Source organism: Narcine bancroftii, chromosome 2 (genome assembly GCF_036971445.1).
Source record: "Narcine bancroftii isolate sNarBan1 chromosome 2, sNarBan1.hap1, whole genome shotgun sequence".
NCBI lineage: Eukaryota > Metazoa > Chordata > Chondrichthyes > Torpediniformes > Narcinidae > Narcine > Narcine bancroftii.
The window spans coordinates 209971341-209988966 of record NC_091470.1 but is presented as its reverse complement, the minus strand read 5'-3'; the positions used below and the strand labels follow the sequence as shown (position 1 = coordinate 209988966).

General features: G+C 47.0%; 2 protein-coding genes across 3 annotated transcripts; one reads left to right on the top strand and one right to left on the bottom strand.

The window, feature by feature from the left end:
- Positions 1 to 265: 265 nt before the first annotated feature.
- LOC138755050 (endogenous retrovirus group 3 member 1 Env polyprotein-like) lies at positions 266 to 13815 on the bottom strand. 2 transcript variants are annotated; one of them, XM_069920222.1, is made up of 2 exons: positions 12750 to 13815; positions 266 to 2807 (listed from the first exon to the last, which is right to left on the bottom strand). In XM_069920222.1, exon 2 carries the CDS (start codon positions 2494 to 2496, stop codon positions 793 to 795), a length of 1704 nt encoding a protein of 567 aa, XP_069776323.1. In that variant the 5' UTR covers positions 2497 to 2807; positions 12750 to 13815; the 3' UTR covers positions 266 to 792. The 2 variants fall into 2 exon arrangements, with proteins under 2 accessions (XP_069776323.1, XP_069776324.1); XM_069920223.1 differs by having other exon boundaries at positions 13237 to 13815.
- A 518-nt stretch (positions 13816 to 14333) lies between these two features.
- On the top strand, positions 14334 to 16766 carry LOC138755049 (probable G-protein coupled receptor 139). The gene is made up of 2 exons (XM_069920221.1): positions 14334 to 14619; positions 15827 to 16766. The coding sequence occupies exons 1-2, from the start codon at positions 14550 to 14552 to the stop codon at positions 16723 to 16725; spliced, it is 969 nt and encodes a 322-aa protein (XP_069776322.1). The 5' UTR covers positions 14334 to 14549; the 3' UTR covers positions 16726 to 16766.
- Positions 16767 to 17626: the final 860 nt, after the last annotated feature.

The window sequence follows — 17626 nt, the reverse complement described above, 5'->3', positions numbered from 1 at the left end:
TCAAAATGAGCAATTCCACTATGTGTTAGAAAGTCACCGTCTGCCCCAGCCATGAGGAAATATTCCAGCCCCAAAAGTACTGAGTCACAGAGAAAATTCTTATCACCTTGAAGTTGTCTGTAATCCTCTGTAATCTTGTTTAGTCTTTAATTTTCTTCAAGCTTCTTTCATCCTCGTCGCCAATGTCAAATTTGTGGCCCGAAATGTGAAGTTAATAAAACATTAAACTCAAGTTGTCAGAAATAAAACTTCTCACACATGAGTCTCTTTAAAACTGATGACACGACAAGCTTTATTTACAAGTCTGCAGAGTTGGACTCAACTGGTTTCTCACCAGTTAAGCCCCGATACATACAGTGCATTGATTTTTATACCCTTATTATTTGCCCTTCCCCTTCTTATTAATACTGTTTTAATTGGTTAGTATTACAAAAGCATTCTAAGTATAACTGCATTTTTAATTATCACGTTCGTTACGTACGCTGTGAACTCTACATACACTAAATTCTGTTTCTCACCCTTCTTATCAATCCTTTGTCTCCTGCATGTCTCTCACTATGACCATGAAAAGATAGGTTTAAAAAAACATATTCAGCAGATCCTTTTGTCCTTGACTGCTAGTAAACTCCCTGTCCGTTCTGGCTTCCCTGTTTATGATTAATCATCACATTTTAACTTAAGTCTTTTTAACCTAAATTCTCTATATAACAATCCACCCCTTTCTCTCTTTAAAATGTGTTGAATATATGTATAGATATGAATGGGGATTCTAACCTAGGGAAGAGAAACGTTCTATGATACATTAATCTCACGCTGAAATAAAAGTCTTACAGGGTCTCCCATTCCCCCTGGTTGCATAGCTTGTTCGACCATGGAAATCACCAGGCTGCGTAGACAGGGAATAATACAGGGCAAAATAAGTAGGAGGAATAAAATACCTCCGATGACCCACAAGAAGGTACGCCACCAGGTTCCTCCAAACCATTTGTCCATCCAATTAAATTGTGGGAAAGGATGCCAGGTTTGAACCGGTACATGGGACAATGTACAAATATTATCAGCGATTTTTCGAATGGCTTTTCCATTATCATCAATCTGTAAGCAGCAGTTAGTCAAATTAAGCTTTCCACATACACCTCCTTCCGTGGCTAGGAGATAGTCTAGGGCCAGACGGTTCTGATATATAGCAGAGCGCATTTGACCTTGCTGGGATGCAAGTAATTGCAGGGCTAAAGCTGTTTGATTTGTAACAATTTCAAGGACTGCTTGTAAGCGAATTATGCGATTTAACATATATATAGGAGTACGATAACCCCAGGATCCATCTTGAGCCCATGTAGCGGGACCATAATATTGAATTATGCGTTCTGGAGGCCAATCATCTCTCCATTGTCCCAAATGTACCGTGGTAGAGCGGGGTTGACGATGTAATGTATCAAAAACCTTCACGCCTAATTTATGACCGTGATCGTGGGGTAGGAGGAAAAATTCTGGGCGGATTATTCCTAGGAAATAAGTTCCACTCCACTGTGAGGGAAGACGAGTATAAGCTTTATTACCACATACCCAGAATAATCCATTTGGGGATACTCCATACCCCCTTTCCCAAACTCTTTTAAGAACGGGATTTGATTGGTATGGTCCTGTGATGGTGGAAGTGGTACAATTCCAAAACTGAATACTGCTATTAGACAGGGGTAGGCAATTAGTTTTAAAAACAGTGGATAAGAACCAAGTCTGGGGTTTAGGAAACCAAGTGAAAACACCAGGCGAAATGCGAATCCATACAGCCTTGCAGGGACTTTCTCCTACTGGGTATTTGCCGGCTCGTGAGAGACAATAAAAACCAGAGGGGACGTTAGAGAGAGACCAGGTTTCTCTTGATCTCGTTCGGTTAGTTGTCCAAATCCGGGAAATCATGGTCAATGAATTGAGGGGCTCCCCCCACCAAGGCCATTGTTCTGACATCCGTGGACCCCCGCAGATCCAACAATTGGTTACATTAAAAGTTCCTGCAATTTTAGTTGCCAGATCTACAAAAAGGTTATCTCCCCCAATTGCATTACCGAAACTTACATGGTTATTTGGATGGACTCGAACTAAGTCCGGCTGTTTTAAAGGGACAGGCAATTTCGAGTGTGGAGTGTAACTTTTCATTGGAACAGTACGCTGGTGTATGCAAAACCAGAGTCCATCAGGGCATGGTGGGCTTGAGTCACCCTTCCAACCGTTAAGAGGGAAAGGAGTGGTATTAGGAATCTGTATATAATGACCCATATTATTTCCTTCTTTTTCCACACAAGGGGTATATGGATGTTGGGTGGTATTTTCTGCCCAGCATTTCTCAGGAACTGAGGTATGGGAAATGAAATTACCTTCCTTTCTTCCCCAAATGTAGTCCTGAAACAGGACCACTGTGTCTCTGCATTTCTTACATTTCACACCTGATAAAGACATAGGCAAACTAAGAAAAATCAAAGAACATAACAATAACATTGTGAATTAAGTCTTTTTGCGAAATCGTAAGGTAAGAGGTTTTTCTCCAGGAACACAAGTCCAATCTGAGTTCGTATCAGGGTCCTGAGGCGCCTCTACAGGTCCCTTAAATCTGGATGCGTGTGTCCACCCCTTCTCTCTTGTTCGTGCTGCAGCTTCTGTTGTTAAGAGAACTTGGTATGGACCTTCCCACTGGGGCTGGAGTTTTTCAGTCTTCCAGGTCTTGATGAGAATCCAGTCTCCTGGTTCCACTTTGTGTAAAGAAAAGTCTAGAGGCGGTGTTTGTGCCAATAGTCCTCTCTTTCGTAAATCTGTAAGAGAGCGTGACAGTGCCTGTAAATAGTTCCTAACAAATATATCCCCTTCCCCCAAGGTGGGACACCCCTCAATTGTACTCCAGAAGGGAAGCCCAAACATCATTTCATAAGGGGACAGCCCTACATCTTTTCGTGGGGCAGTACGAATTCTCAATAAAGCTAGGGGCAGACACTTTATCCAAGGCATTTTAGTTTCCACCATTAACTTTGTCAATTGCATTTTTAGTGTTCCATTCATACGTTCAACCTTCCCTGAGCTTTGTGGATGCCAAGGGGTATGTAATTTCCAAGAGACCTGTAATGCATTACAAATCAATTGCTGGATTTTTGAAGAAAAATGTGGACCTCTGTCTGAGTCTATAGAATCCATTATACCATATCTGGGGATTATCTGCTCTAGGAGGAGGCGAGCTACTGTAGAGGCTGTAGTATTTATTGTTGGGAAGGCTTCTACCCATCGGGTAAAGTGATCTATTATCACCAACAGATATTTCCATCTTTGAACTTGAGGTAACTCTGTGAAGTCGATCTGGATACGTTGAAAAGGGCGTATGGCTGTAGAGCTCGTCGAAAGAACCAAAGACTTGTTGATCCAAACCAAGGCTTTTATTAGCAAAAGACCGGAGCTCTTCACAGGTGGCCGACCAGTCCGGAATGATCCGACCTGGCTAGGGACACAACCCTTTAAGGCCCAAACAATAGGTGTGGCTTAGCTCTCAGCCAATCGCTGTAAGCACAGTCTAGATACAGTAACTATATACACTATGTACATTGGTGATAGATCTGTACTATCACATTCACCCCTTCTTGGAGAATTGACCCGGGGAAAAAAAAAACAAAAACGAGGGAGAGAATGAAAAGGGGTAGGTCAAGGACTGTAGCGGTCAGGGGGTCTGACCATCCGGCGTGACCGCCGTGGTGCCGGGATTGGGGTCGCTGGAGTGGTGTCACCAGCGGGCTCATCGGGTGCGACTGCTCCGTCGCTCAATTCCCCAGTCGTTTTGTCGGCAGGGTGGCCCGAGTCATTGGGGTGCTGTTGGTCCTTCTGTTGCGGCACGGGGCCTGGAGCATAAGGAGTTGGGGGGTTTGCTGGGTCTACCGCGTCCTGAGCTAGGTCCCGCACCGAAACAGTGTCCTCCCGCCCGTCTGGGAACTCCACGTATGCGTAATGTGGGTTCGCGTGGAGTAGAGTCACTCGGTCGACCAAGGGGTCATTCTTTGAGTGCCGGACGTGGCGTCGCAAAAGGACGGGGCCAGGGACGGTGAGCCATGCCGGTACAGTGGTTCCCGATTCGGATTTCCTCGGGAAAAGGAACATCCTTTCGTGGGGGGTGGCATTTGTTGCAGTACATAGGAGGGAGCGGATGGAGTGTAAGGCACTAGTGAGAACCTCCTGCCAGTGAGAGGTGGGGAGACCTTTAGACCGGAGAGCCAGTGTAACCGCTCTCCATATGGTGGCATTCTCCCTCTCGACCTGGCCATTACCGCGTGGGTTATAGCTCGTGGTCCTGCTTGAAGCAATGCCACACTCCAGAAGGTACTGTTGCAGCTCTGAACTCATGAATGAGGACCCCCTATCACTGTGGATGGAATTGGGGTACCCGAAGATGGTGAAAATACTGTGAAGGGCCTGTATCACTGAGGTGGCAGTGGTGTCTGGGCAGGCCACAGCGAATGGGAAGCGGGAGTATTCGTCGATGGCCGTAAGGATGTAGGTATTACGGTTGGTCGACGGTAGGGGTCCCTTAAAGTCTACGCTAAGACGCTCGAAGGGGCGGGTGGCTTTGATGACGTGGGAGTTATCCGGACGGAAGAAGTGGGGCTTGCATTCGGCGCACACCGAACAGGCTCGGGTCATGGAGCGGATCTCCTCAATTGTGTAGGGTAAGTTGCGCGCCTTGACAAAGTGAGCAAACCTAGTGACCCCTGGATGACAGAGCGCCTCATGGAGTTTCCGTAGTCTGTCCATCTGTATGCTGGCGCACGTCCCCCTGGAGAGCGCGTCAGGCGGGTCGTTGAGCTTACCAGGCCGGTACAGGATGTCATAGTTAAAGGTGGAGAGTTCGATTCTCCATCTGGCGATTTTGTCGTTTTTTATCTTACCACGCTGGGTGTTGCTGAACATGAAGGAGACCGCGCGTTGATCAGTCAACAGTGTAAAGCGCCTCCCAGCGAGGTAATGTCTCCAACGACGTACCGCTTCAACTATGGCCTGGGCCTCCTTCTCGATCGAGGAGTGTCTACTCTCCGGACCCTGGAGGGTTCTGGAGAAGAAGGCTACAGGCCGACCGGCCTGGTTCAAGGTGGCTGCCAGGGCGAAGTCGGATGCATCGCTCTCGACTTGAAACGGGACAGACTCATCGATCGCGTGCAGCGTCGCAGCAGCGATGTCAGATTTGATTCGATCGAAAGCCGCTGTGGCTTCGGTCGAGAGGGGAAAAGAGGTGGTCTTGATAAGAGGACGTGCCTTGTCGGCGTAGTTTGGAACCCATTGTGCGTAATAAGAGAAAAGGCCCAGGCAGCGTTTGAGAGCTTTCTGGGTATGTGGGGGGGGTAAGTCCATTAAGGGACGCATGCGGTCAGGATCTGGCATGACTATCCCGTTTTCCACCACACAACCTAGAATAGCGAGTCGTGTGGTCCGGAAAACACACTTGTCCAAATTGTAAGTCAGGTTTAGCTGACGGGCAGTTTGAAGAAATTTGTCTAGGTTGGCGTCATGGTCCTGCATGTCGTGGCCGCAGATGGTGATATTGTCCAGATACGGGAAGGTAGCGGTTAGCCCGTTCTGGTCCACCATCCTGTCCATTTCCCGCTGGAAGACCGCGACACCATTTGTGACCCCGAATGGTACCCTGAGAAATTGATATAGCCGCCCATTCGCTTCAAAGGCCGTGAATGGTCGGTCCTCGCAGCGGATCGGGAGCTGGTGGTAGGCCGAACGTAGGTCAATAGTGGAGAAAATGCGGTACTGGGCGATCTGGTTCACCACATCCGTGATGCGTGGCAGGGGGTACGCATCCAGGAGTGTGAAGCGGTTAATGGTCTGGCTGTAGTCGACCACCATCCGTAGTTTTTCCCCATTCTTGACAACCACCACCTGGGCTCTCCAGGGGCTTGAACTGGGTTCGATGATGCCCTCATCCAGCAATCTACGCACCTCACTCCTAATGAATTGCCTGTTTTCGTAACTATATTGCCGACTTTTGGTGGCCACAGGCTTCCAGCCAGGGGTGAGGTTTGCGAAGAGTGCTGGCGGGGCAATCCGGAGTGTGGAAAGGCCGCAGGATTGGCCCCGGGGCACGGGGGCGGGTTGCTCGGGTGCTTCGGGAGTGGGGCGATGGCAGACCGAGAGGGGGGCGTGGGGTCCCCCAAAGTGTAGGGACACCGTTTGGAACTGACACTGGAAGTCTAATCCCAGCAACACTGGGGCGCACAATTGGGGAAGGACGAATAATTTAAAGTGGGTGACCGTCACGCCCTGTACTTCCAGCGTGGCGATGCAATACCCCTTTATCCCAGTCGAGTGCGACCTCGTCGCTAATGAGATCCTCTGGGTAGTGGGGATAATGTCAAGTCCCCAATGGAGGGCCAGATCTGGCTGGATAAAACTGTCAGTTGACCCAGAGTCAAATAAGCAATTGGTGTAGTGTCCATGCACTTTAATCAGTTCCACTGCTCTGGTGAGGGGATGAGAGCATTGCTGGTTTAATGTTATTGAAGCAGTTGACAGGCGAGTTTTGCGCGATGACGTCACGCAACGGGATGACGTCACGCAACGGGATGACGTAGTCAACGCTCGAGGAGCAGGTTGGAGAACCTCCCGGAAGTGCTGTTGTGGCGGGTGAATGGTAAGTAGTGGGGTTTGTAGTTGCTCGTGATCGGTGGTCGGGCCCTGGCGGTCGTCAGCGATGGACGCTAGGGTGAGCACCTGGTTGGCCGCGGGGGTGGCTGCGGCGGCGGTAGCGTCGGCCCCGGGGGTGTCTGTGGCGGCAGCAGCAGCGGCGGTAGCGTCGGCCCCGGGGGTGTCCGTGGCGGCGGCAGCAGCGGCTGTAGCGTCGGCCCCGGAGGTGTCCGTGGCGGCGGCAGCAGCGGCGGTAGCGTCGGCCCCGGGGGTGTCTGTGGCGGCGGCGGCAGCAGCGGTAGCGTCGGCCCCGGGGGTGTCCGTGGCGGCGGCAGCAGCGGCGGTAGCGTCGGCCCCGGGGGTGTCCGTGGCGGTGGCAGCAGCGGCGGTAGCGTCGGCCCCGGGGGTGACTGTGGCGGCGGCAGCAGCGGCGGGCGAGAGGCAGGCCATCACCATGGTTGCGACGGTGGGTTGCCCCTTCCGGGTTCGGCGTCTCCGTGACGTCAGGCGTTGCCGTGCAGGGGAGCCCTCGCTCTCATTGGACGAGAGCTCTGGGGAAGAAGAGTTTGAATGGGATAGTGGCGGTTGAGCTTCACACGAGGCACTGTGTTTGCTGGCGGCCATTTTAGACCTACAGACTGCAGCAAAGTGGCCGTTTTTAAGGCACTTCTGGCACCTGGCTTTTCTTGCTGGGCACTGGGATCTGCTGTGCTTGTTCCTCCCGCAGAAATAACATTTCGGGTTCGCACGGGGCAGGGTAGCAGCAGCCGACAGGCCGTCAGGGGTAGGGTAGAAGGGCACTTTACTCACATCAGAACGAGGGGTCCAGTCCCTAGAGAGCTCGGTGGACTTTAAGGCTGCATCCTCCATTGTGATTGCAATCCGGGCCACGTCCTCTAGTTTTTCTACCCCTTGTTCGAGCAAACGCAGCCTCACTTTGTTCGATCGGAGCCCAGCCACATAGGCATCCAGGACGAGGTCGCTAGTGACCTCGGCAGCAGTTTTGTCCACACAGTTACAGTCCTTGCCCAATGCCTTTAGTACTTGTAAATATGCTCTGCTGGACTCACCGGGCTGTTGTTTCCTCGACGCAAGCATGAGCCGGGCATGAACTCTGTTCACCGGTTGATCATACAGTCCTTTCAGTACCTTTATGGCTGCGGTGTAAGTGGTCTCATCCTGGATGTTCTCGTAGACTCTCAAGGACACCATAGACAGCAATGCTGTTAGACGCTGGTTATCCTCCTCCACCTGAATGAATCTCAGGAAGTTTTCAAAGTTCAGCAGCCAGAACTTAAAGGCTTTGAAGGCTGTAGCTGACTGTGGGTCGATATCAAGTTTTTCTGGCCGAGTTAAACGCTCCATCCCTTTCAAAAAAAATTCATTTTGCTAATAAAATTGTAGAGCTCGTCGAAAGAACCAAAGACTTGTTGATCCAAACCAAGGCTTTTATTAGCAAAAGACCGGAGCTCTTCACAGGTGGCCGACCAGTCCGGAATGATCCGACCTGGCTAGGGACACAACCCTTTAAGGCCCAAACAATAGGTGTGGCTTAGCTCTCAGCCAATCGCTGTAAGCACAGTCTAGATACAGTAACTATATACACTATGTACATTGGTGATAGATCTGTACTATCACAATGGCTAATGGTTGACCTCCCATGGTCCCTGTCCTCATTACCTTCTTATTAATTTTTGTGCATAGGTAACAATTTTGCACCTCCTGTTGGGCCAAGGTGTAGATTCCCTTACACACATATTCTCGAAGCACTGTGTCACATAAGGCTTGGGTGCCTCAGTGGCTCTGATGATGCAGGTGTTTTAAAATATTGCGAGTTATTTCTTTATTTAGAACCATTCTTCCATCTGGTGTCTTCCATGTTCCATCAGGCAACTGGCTTGCGCCCAGCTGATCCATGTCCTTTTCTTCCTTAGCAGTGAAAATGGGAGCTTTCTTTATGCCTTGCCTTATTGGGATTAAAGTCAGTAAACGGACATCTTGTTGCATGGCTGCTCTTTTGGCTTCTTCATCAGCCAGTCTGTTTCCAATTGCTGTCGGGTTATCTCCCCTCTGATGGCTTGGTATGTAGACCACTGCTATTTCCTGGGGTAATGTCAAGGCTTCTAAAGTCAGAGTAATCATCTGTTCGTGTGCCAATTCCTTTCCTCTTGATGTAATTAGACCACGCTCCTTCCAGATCTTACCAAAGGTATGCACTACCCCGTATGCGTATTTGGAATCTGTGTAAATCGTTCCAATTTTCTTTGCCAGTATTCTGAGGGCTCTCTGCAAGGCATATAGTTCACAGGATTGTGCTGACCAGCTTCCGGGTAGTCTCGTGGATTCTACTACTTTCCAAGTATTTCCTTCTATTATAGCATACCCATTTCTTCTCATTCCGTCAACACATCTGGCGGAGCCGTCAATGTAGAATTCATATCCTTCTCCCAGCGGAGTATCGCAAAGGTCTTCTCGGGTCTTGGTCTGAAGATCTGTCAACTCGACACAGTCATGCTCCACCTCTCTCTCTGTTTCACTGCCGTATAAAAACTGAGCTGGGTTGCAGCTATTAATTTTTGCAAACTGTAAATCTTCTCCAACCATTAAAATGGTTTCATACTTTAATATGCGAGAATCAGTCAGCCATCGATGGGCAGTTTGTGTTAATAAAACACTCACAGAATGGGAGGTGTACACAGTCATCTTTCCTCCAAAAGTTAGTTTACGTGCTTCCTCTACCAACAGAGCAGCAGCTGCTACTCCCTGGATACACGTCGGCCATCCGCGAGACACTGGGTCCATCATTTTGGAAAGGAAAGCCACTGGGTGTCGCTGACCGCCTTTTTCCTGTGTTAAAACTCCCACAGCTGTTCCTTGGTTATGAGTGACAAATAGCTGGAAGGGCTGTTTTAAAGAGGGCAGAGTAAGTACTGGGGCTCGTGTCAGGCGATGCTTCAAGTCCTCGAACCATCCCTCCTCCTCCTGGGTCCATTTCAATGGATATTCATTTTCATTTGTCAGTTTTTCATACATAAACTTCACCAAAGCTGAGTAGTCCTCTATCCATAACCTACAGTAACCTAAGAGTCCCAGGAATTGTCTTATTTCCTTCTTATTACGGGGTAGAGGCATTCTAGTGATTCCCGCAATCCGTTCAGGGGTAATCCGTTTCTGTCCTTTACTTATCTGGTGTCCCAGATATATCACAGTTCTCTCAACAAACTGTAACTTGTTCCTGGACACCCGTAGATCCTTTTTCCCCAGATAATTCAAGAGTCTAATGGTATCTCCCCTCATTTCTTGTTCCTTGGGTCCTGATAATAGTAAATCGTCCACATACTGCATTAGTTGGGAATCATCAGATTGTGGATAGTCCACCAGGATTTGTTCAATACAGTCCACCGAAACTGTCTCCGTCTACCTGTCCATGGATTTTCCCATTCAAACGCAAACATATCTCTACTTTCCTCTTCTAATGGACACGTCCAGAAGGCATCCTTCAAGTCGATAACACTAAACCACTCATGGTCTGGGGGAATCCAACTCATAATAGTATAGGGTTTAGGCACCACTGGGTGGCGGGTCTGAACAATAGCATTCAAACTTCTTAGATCCTGAACTAGGCGATAGGATCCATCTGACTTTTTTACTGGGAGTATAGGGGTGTTATAAGGTGACATGCATTCTTCTAATAGTCCGTCTCGTATTAAAGTCTCAATTACCGGCTGTAGCCCTTTTCTCCCTTCCAAAGAAATAGGATACTGACGTTTCCTTACCGGCTGATGACCTGGTATTAATGTGACATGTAAAGGTGGGATGTCCAGACCTCCTCGATTTCCCTCCTTATACCAGACTCTCTCGTCAATCTGCCGTTCATCCTCTTCCTTTAAAGCGCAGAGGTGGACTCGCACTTCTCCGTCCACAGGGAGAGCACCCAAACCTAAGAGAGCCTGTTAGTCCCTTCCTAGGAGGTTAAATCCAGCCGACGGTAATAACAAGAGGTCTTGTACCCCTTCTCTCTCTTCCAGTTTCACTGTTACTTGGGGAATTATTGATACCATTCTGGGAGCCCCTTCTATCCCAGAAATTGTCAAATTACTTTTTATAGGCTCAGTTCCGATTGGCACAGTTATTACACTACTTCGTTCCGCTCCTGTGTCCACCATAAACACCACCTCTTCTCCCTTGGGACCAATTTTTAGTTTTACCAGGGGTTCCCTCTTATATTTGGTCCCTAACATTTGGAACCCCTGACACCCCTAATCTTCTTCCATAAGTTCGAGGGCACGCAATTCCCTCTTGTATCGGGGGCATTCCCTCTTAAAGTGTCCTTCCTCATTGCAGTAATAGCACTTAACGAACCTCCGGGGTCTTCCCTCTCTTGGATATCTTGGATTGTTTAAAGGAAGGTTTTGTTTTCTTTCCCCTCTGGATTCAGCATTCATCTGTCGGATAGTCTGTACCATAACCTTTGTCGCCCTCTTTTGATCTTCTTCTTCTCTCTGCACATATACTTTTTGTGCCTTTTTTAACAGGTCACTTAGGGGTTTTTCACTCCAGTCCTCCTCCTTTTCTAGTTTCTTTCTAATGTCCTGCCATGATTTGGAAACAAATTCAATTCGAATAAGCTGTTCACCCATTGGTGTACTAGGGTCCACGCCAGCATACTGTTGGACATTCTTTCTCACCCTCTCCAAAAAATCAGTAGGGGACTCGTCTTTCCCCTGGTGGTTCCCAAACGCCTTGGTAAAATTGTGACCCTTTGGCACAGCCTCCCGTATCCCTTTAATTGTCCACTCTCTATATTGTCTCATACTTGCCAATCCCTCGGGTGTTCGTTTGTCCCACCTGGGTTCATTTAAGGGATATTTTTGTTCATGGGGTCTAGGGTCCCCAGGTTGTTCATATTCCCACATGTGGAGGGCAGCCCGTCGAATCATCTGCCTCTCCTGGGGTGAAAATAATGTTCCCATTATTGCCTGCATCTCTTCCCACGTATATGTGTTTGGTCCCAGGAATTGGTCGAGCTGTTCAGCCAGTCCTATAGGATCTTCCAATAACTTTTTCATTTCTTTCTTAAATCCCCGCACCTCTGTACTAGTTAGGGGAACATTCACATATCCCGTTCCCCCTCCCGGTCCTCCCATAGGAACTTCTCTCAGGGGATTTAGGTTTATTGAAAACTTTGATGGTCCTGGACCAGTCTGGGATCTTGTCCAGGGTCGGTTTACCGGTGGAAGTTTAGGGTCCGACTCCCTTAATTCATCCTTTTTTTCCCGGCCCCCTTCGGGGCAATCAGATTCATCACCTTTCCCCTCCGGTAATAAGCTTTCCTCGGGCGCAGTAGGCACCGGGGGAATATAAGGAGGGGGAAGGTTGTCCAGAGGTTCCCATTTCTTTTCTCCCGCTACCCTCAATTTAAAACATTCTGTTAAGGATCCTGGCCAGGGAACCCAACAAAATGCATATGCTGACTCTTCTTGATTCACCTTTGGTCTCGAATTTACATATATGTTTAATGCTTGTCTAACCCAATCCTCATCAGATCCAAATTTCGGCCACCAGACCGAGGAACCTTTAATAGGTTGTTTTGACCAAAGGAGACAATATTGGACCATCTTTTTCTTGTTTTTGTCCCGATATCTTTTACTATCCCAATTTTCAAACATTCTCCCCAAAGGGCTGTCAAGGGGTACTCCCAGGAATTGTCCTGAATTTTCAGACGAGCCCTTAGATTTTGATCCTCCCATTTTCCCACCTAGATATGTTTATCGTTGCTGTGGACCCTCTCGTTCTGGACCCTACTCCCTTCTTCTCAAACGCCTCGTCGGAGGTACTGTCCCTCCTTCGGTTACCGCTGAGGTTTTCCTGGGGTTGACCCCTCTCTTCTCGGCACTTCGTCGGAGGTGCTGTCCCTCCTTCGGTTACCGCCGAGGTTTCCCTGGGGTCTATCCTAGAGTCCCGCGACAGGGTCCTTACACTATGACAAAAGATCTATGCCTAATCTATTACGTTAGGTTTTTATCCAAACAGGTGTATCCCGTTACACCTGTTACCCAATCCCCACACCACAATCGTAAGTCGTCACTTACCGGTGTCTTCCCGGGGATTGAACCGTCACCCTTCTCCTCTCCGTCTTGTCGTGTCACCTTGTCCGGATACCACTCGCTCAAGCCACCCGAAGCGACGAGCAAGGGACTAGGAGCCGCTGAACTCAGCGGGGTGCACCGCCTCCGATGTCCCTCTTCTCGCCTCCCCTCACGGCCGGAGTGTAGATCCCGGACGAGCCCCCATTTGTCAGAAATAAAACTTCTCACACATGAGTCTCTTTAAAACTGATGACACGACAAGCTTTATTTACAAGTCTGCAGAGTTGGACTCAACTGGTTTCTCACCAGTTAAGCCCCGATACATACAGTGCATTGATTTTTATACCCTTATTATTTGCCCTTCCCCTTCTTATTAATACTGTTTTAATTGGTTAGTATTACAAAAGCATTCTAAGTATAACTGCATTTTTAATTATCACGTTCGTTACGTACGCTGTGAACTCTACATACACTAAATTCTGTTTCTCACCCTTCTTATCAATCCTTTGTCTCCTGCATGTCTCTCACTATGACCATGAAAAGATAGGTTTAAAAAAACATATTCAGCAGATCCTTTTGTCCTTGACTGCTAGTAAACTCCCTGTCCGTTCTGGCTTCCCTGTTTATGATTAATCATCACATTTTAACTTAAGTCTTTTTAACCTAAATTCTCTATATAACACAAGTTATATCAGGTAAACTTCTCAGTGTTGTTTTATTCTCACGTTTCCTTTGTTCTCCTGCTTGTGTTCTTATCTCTCTCTCATACCAAGTGATTTCCGGTATAGCTCATACATATTCATTATCATGACAGCAGGCAATTCTTGTATTGTGCACTGAAGTTAGCATTAACAAAGTTCACCAGTCTTTGGTGCTTAACAGGAGAGTTCTTGCTGGTTTTCAGAGAGAAATTCCTTTTGTTCCAGGACATCCACAACTGATTCCTTCTCAATCAGTCTTGCTGATGAAACTTTCCCCCCTTCAGGGTTCTCCAGATGATCCTCTTTCTTTAGGGTCACCTCAGACAGCTAGTCCTCTTTGACCAGACACCCTTCCAAAAGTTTGCCAGCTTTGTCCTTCTGGAACTGATTTCTGTGACTCTGTTTCACTCCCTCCCTCTCTGAGAGTAAAAATTGTTCTCTCCTGCCTGCAAAGATCACATGCTCTCCCAGGCAAACTGCTGAATGTTGCTACTTTGTTGCTCCTCTGCAAAAAGCATTCTGCAAAAATCCTGCAAATAATCTGTTTTAAAATGTTTGTATGCAACCTGCTCTCGCAATTCCTATCAAGCCACCTCTAAATACTCTGTCACTCTAAGTAACCACACTACAATGGTGCGACACTGAATCTCAACCACCGCGCACAAATTTAGCTCTAAAGCCAACAGTGAGCGAGGCTGTCCATGCATAAATTTTATTTGCCAAATTTACCCACTTCAATTATGCTGCGAGCCCACGGGCGTCACAAGCTGTGAAGAACACTGTCATTTGTTTGTGCTATGTAATATTCATGACAAAACAAGTTTTGCGCAAGTGACGAAAATATTTGTCAGAGCAGGAAGACGTGCAAGATCTTATTCCAATGTTGCGCAAAAATAGACAGAGTTGCGAAATGCATTGCACAACAACTCAATTGGTGTCAGTGTCAGTGATTGTTCAGCACATTGTTGCCATGTGAGTGAGACGGTGTTTCCATCAACATTCTCAAAGGGCATTCATTCCTTCTCCAGGATAAGAGGTTCTTAATAGGTGGAACTTTGGCAGTTGGAATATTCTTGAGCAGCTGATCATAACTTCCCGGGCAATGCCTTATCCAGCAATTTACTATTTAGCGAGCATTTACTATCCGGTACTGGCAGCGGTTGGTATTCCCGGTAAGGCGCAGAATCGAGATAATATTTGATTGGATTTCAACCATCTGTTCCACATTAATAGAATTTTTAGGGTGATCAATTTTGTTATCCATCAACGCCGTATTTAAGCGTATGATTGGAACTGGAAATAGACAGCTGGTCAAAGAGGCATGAAGACAAAATCTCGTCATCGGCATTGGGCACAAGAGATAAAATATCGATTTCCAAGAGTGATGATGTACAGAGAGAAGAGATGGCATATCCTAAGTGATATAATGACATTGCATGTTTGTTGCATTAATCGGATGTGTGTGTGTATCTGGGTGTGTGTGGGGGGGAGAGAGAGAGAGAGAGAGAGGTGGGGGGGGGGGGGTGTAGAGAGAGATAAACGAGTGTTTCGCAACTGCACATAGGTAAACTAGCCAAACAATTATACAGTCAAGGAATGTGAGAACTGACTACTGCCAATTGCTGAATGTGATCAGCAGGTCAGGTTGTGCTAACTGAGCTAAGGTCATAGATGGGCCAATGGCCGGCAGTTATTAGAGAAGGGAAATGATCAGATCCAGAGGAGCAGCCAAGGGACTGAGCCTTTGTAGCAGAAACTCCATTTACGTCGCTAGAGTAAACTTGAACTGTCTCTTTACATTTTATTTTGGTTCCCCGTCGTTGTCATTAAATTCCATCTTTTATGAAAGGAGACGTGTTCTCCGCAGCTAATTGTTTGTTGAACTCGAGTCAATTGATGTAGTAATTCGTTCCCTCGGCAACGCTAATATTCCCCTCTCAATGCTGCCGATTAGTTTTCTGCCCTCCACCCCACACAATCCGCAACTCCAGACGAATGTCTTTCTCTCGTTCCCAGATCTGATGAAGTGTCACCAACATGAAACGTTAACACTATTTTTTTTTTTGTTTCACAGTTTCTGCCTGAGATGCTGTCTCAACTAAGTCATTTCTCTTTATATCTTGCTTTACTTTTCCAGAGACGTGTGTACCACTGAGATATTTACACCCGTTTTAACATCGAGACCATACAACAACGTATTAATCAGATTTATTATTTGCATCCAGATTTGGTCAGTATAGGTGAGCTAGATCGTAGGCGATTATTCCAGGTGTAGCTTTTTGTAATACGTTAAAGACTTTTATTTGATGAACATTTATTTGAAATACATTTTGTGGAAATATTTTATTTATTCGCTCTGGGGTTCTGTTTGTTTTGCAGTTAACGTAGCGGCGATTGTCATCCTGTCTCGTGGAAAATGTGGTCTCTCCAAGGGTATCACTCGCTACCTGTTGGGAATGGCAGCGGCTGATTTCTTGGTGGTCGTGATTGTAATTACCTTGAAGAAGATTAATGATTTATATTTGTACGCCCGTTTTTTGCACTTAACTCGTGTGTGTTCCCTGTTGGTTGTATTTAGATATGCAAGCATGGACTGCTCCGTTTGGTTCACTGTTGCTTTCACGTACGACCGTTACATCGCAATTTGCTGCCAAAATCTGCAGAAAAAGTATTGTAACGAGAGAGTAGCGACAGTAGTTCTAGTGATCGTAGCGGCAGTGAGCTGTGTGAGGTGCATCCCGTTTTACTTCGTTGTGGAACCTTATGTAATAATTGACAATGTTCCCTGGCGTTGCGCCCCCATACCTGAATACTATACCGAACCCTTGTGGAGAGCAATCGAGTTGTTTGACAGTATCTTTACACCGATACTACCAATAAGTTTAATTATTCTGTTTAATGGTTTAACCGGCAAACATATACTTGTAGCAAACAGAGTCCGCAGAGGGCTGCGGGGCAACAGTGAGAATCAGAAAGATTCAGAACTGGAAAATCGGAGAAAATCGATTATTTTGTTGTTCACTATATCAACTAATTTCATATTGCTGTGGCTGCCCTATGTGATACACTCCATGAACTGGCAAAGGGTGAACCAAAACTACACAGACCAACAGTTGAATACACCAATATTTATCTTTCAACAATGTGGAATGATGTTACAGTTTCTGAGTATCTGCACCAACACATGCATCTATGGACTGACACAGAGGAAGTTCAGAGACGAGTTGAAAAGTGGATTGAAGTTTCTGTTTACATTAAATGGATTACTCTGCAAATAACCAGAGCCATACGAATTAAAATTTGATTGGCATTCCAAAAAGATGTGAAAGTGTATTTGTTTTCGGAAAAAAAATGTCATCACTCTGGGAAGACAGGCGGCTGCATGTTGCTAGGAGATGTTGTATTACAGAGTTTCAGGCCTAAGTTCTTCCTCAAGAGATGTATCAAAGACAGACGGGCGTCTCCATTACAAGACTGATGAAAAGGGAACGATGGGAGGAGTACAGACCAACAGACATAAGGTGTGACTTGGATATAAAGGGAGAGAAGAGAGGAAACATAAGAATTGATTTGCGGAAGATGTTGTCTTTGTCTCAGTGAAAGGACACAATATGGGAAAAGGGAAGAGTGAGAAGCAAATCTAGTGGAAAGAATACATAGGAAAATATAGGGTTGGGGCTTAATAAAACCGGAGAAGTCCATGTTAATCCCGTCCAGTAGGAAAGTGCCAAGCCGGAATATCAAATGTTGTTCCTCCAATTTGCGGACTTACTCAGTTTAGCAGTAACCCGGGAGCGAAAAATGGGATAGTTGTGGAAAAGGGCTGACTTTGGTTCAGAGAAAACCACGATTAGGAAGGAGGACGACACGCCGGAGACAGAGGATTGATTGAACGGAATAGCCTCCTTTGCAGGGGGCGAATGAGATGAAACATTTGCGGGAGTTGGTCGGTTTATAACAAATATCTGCTTTTCACCCCTCTTGGAGACAGAGCGATCACAAAAGTTGAGTGTGCGTAGGTCTGGATGAAAGTTGGAAATAAATAAGGCTTCTTTCAGGTGGATTCTCAGCTAAGAATACGCCTGAAGAAGAGGAAGCGGCCCTTTGACTTGCCGTTCAGGTGGCCGCGCAAAAAGGGACAGCTGCACCGGATGCGCATCTGAGCGCACTCCGACTCCT

Bases quoted from the DNA above. Each gene is read 5' to 3' on its own strand.
- LOC138755050 (XM_069920222.1), bottom strand. From the start codon at position 2,496: ATGTTATTGTTATGTTCTTTGATTTTTCTTAGTTTGCCTATGTCTTTA.
- LOC138755049 (XM_069920221.1), top strand. From the start codon at position 14,550: ATGCCTTATCCAGCAATTTACTATTTAGCGAGCATTTACTATCCGGTA. The intron at 14,620-15,826 runs GTAAGGCGCAGA...TTTGTTTTGCAG, and splicing joins GGCAGCGGTTGGTATTCCCG to TTAACGTAGCGGCGATTGTC.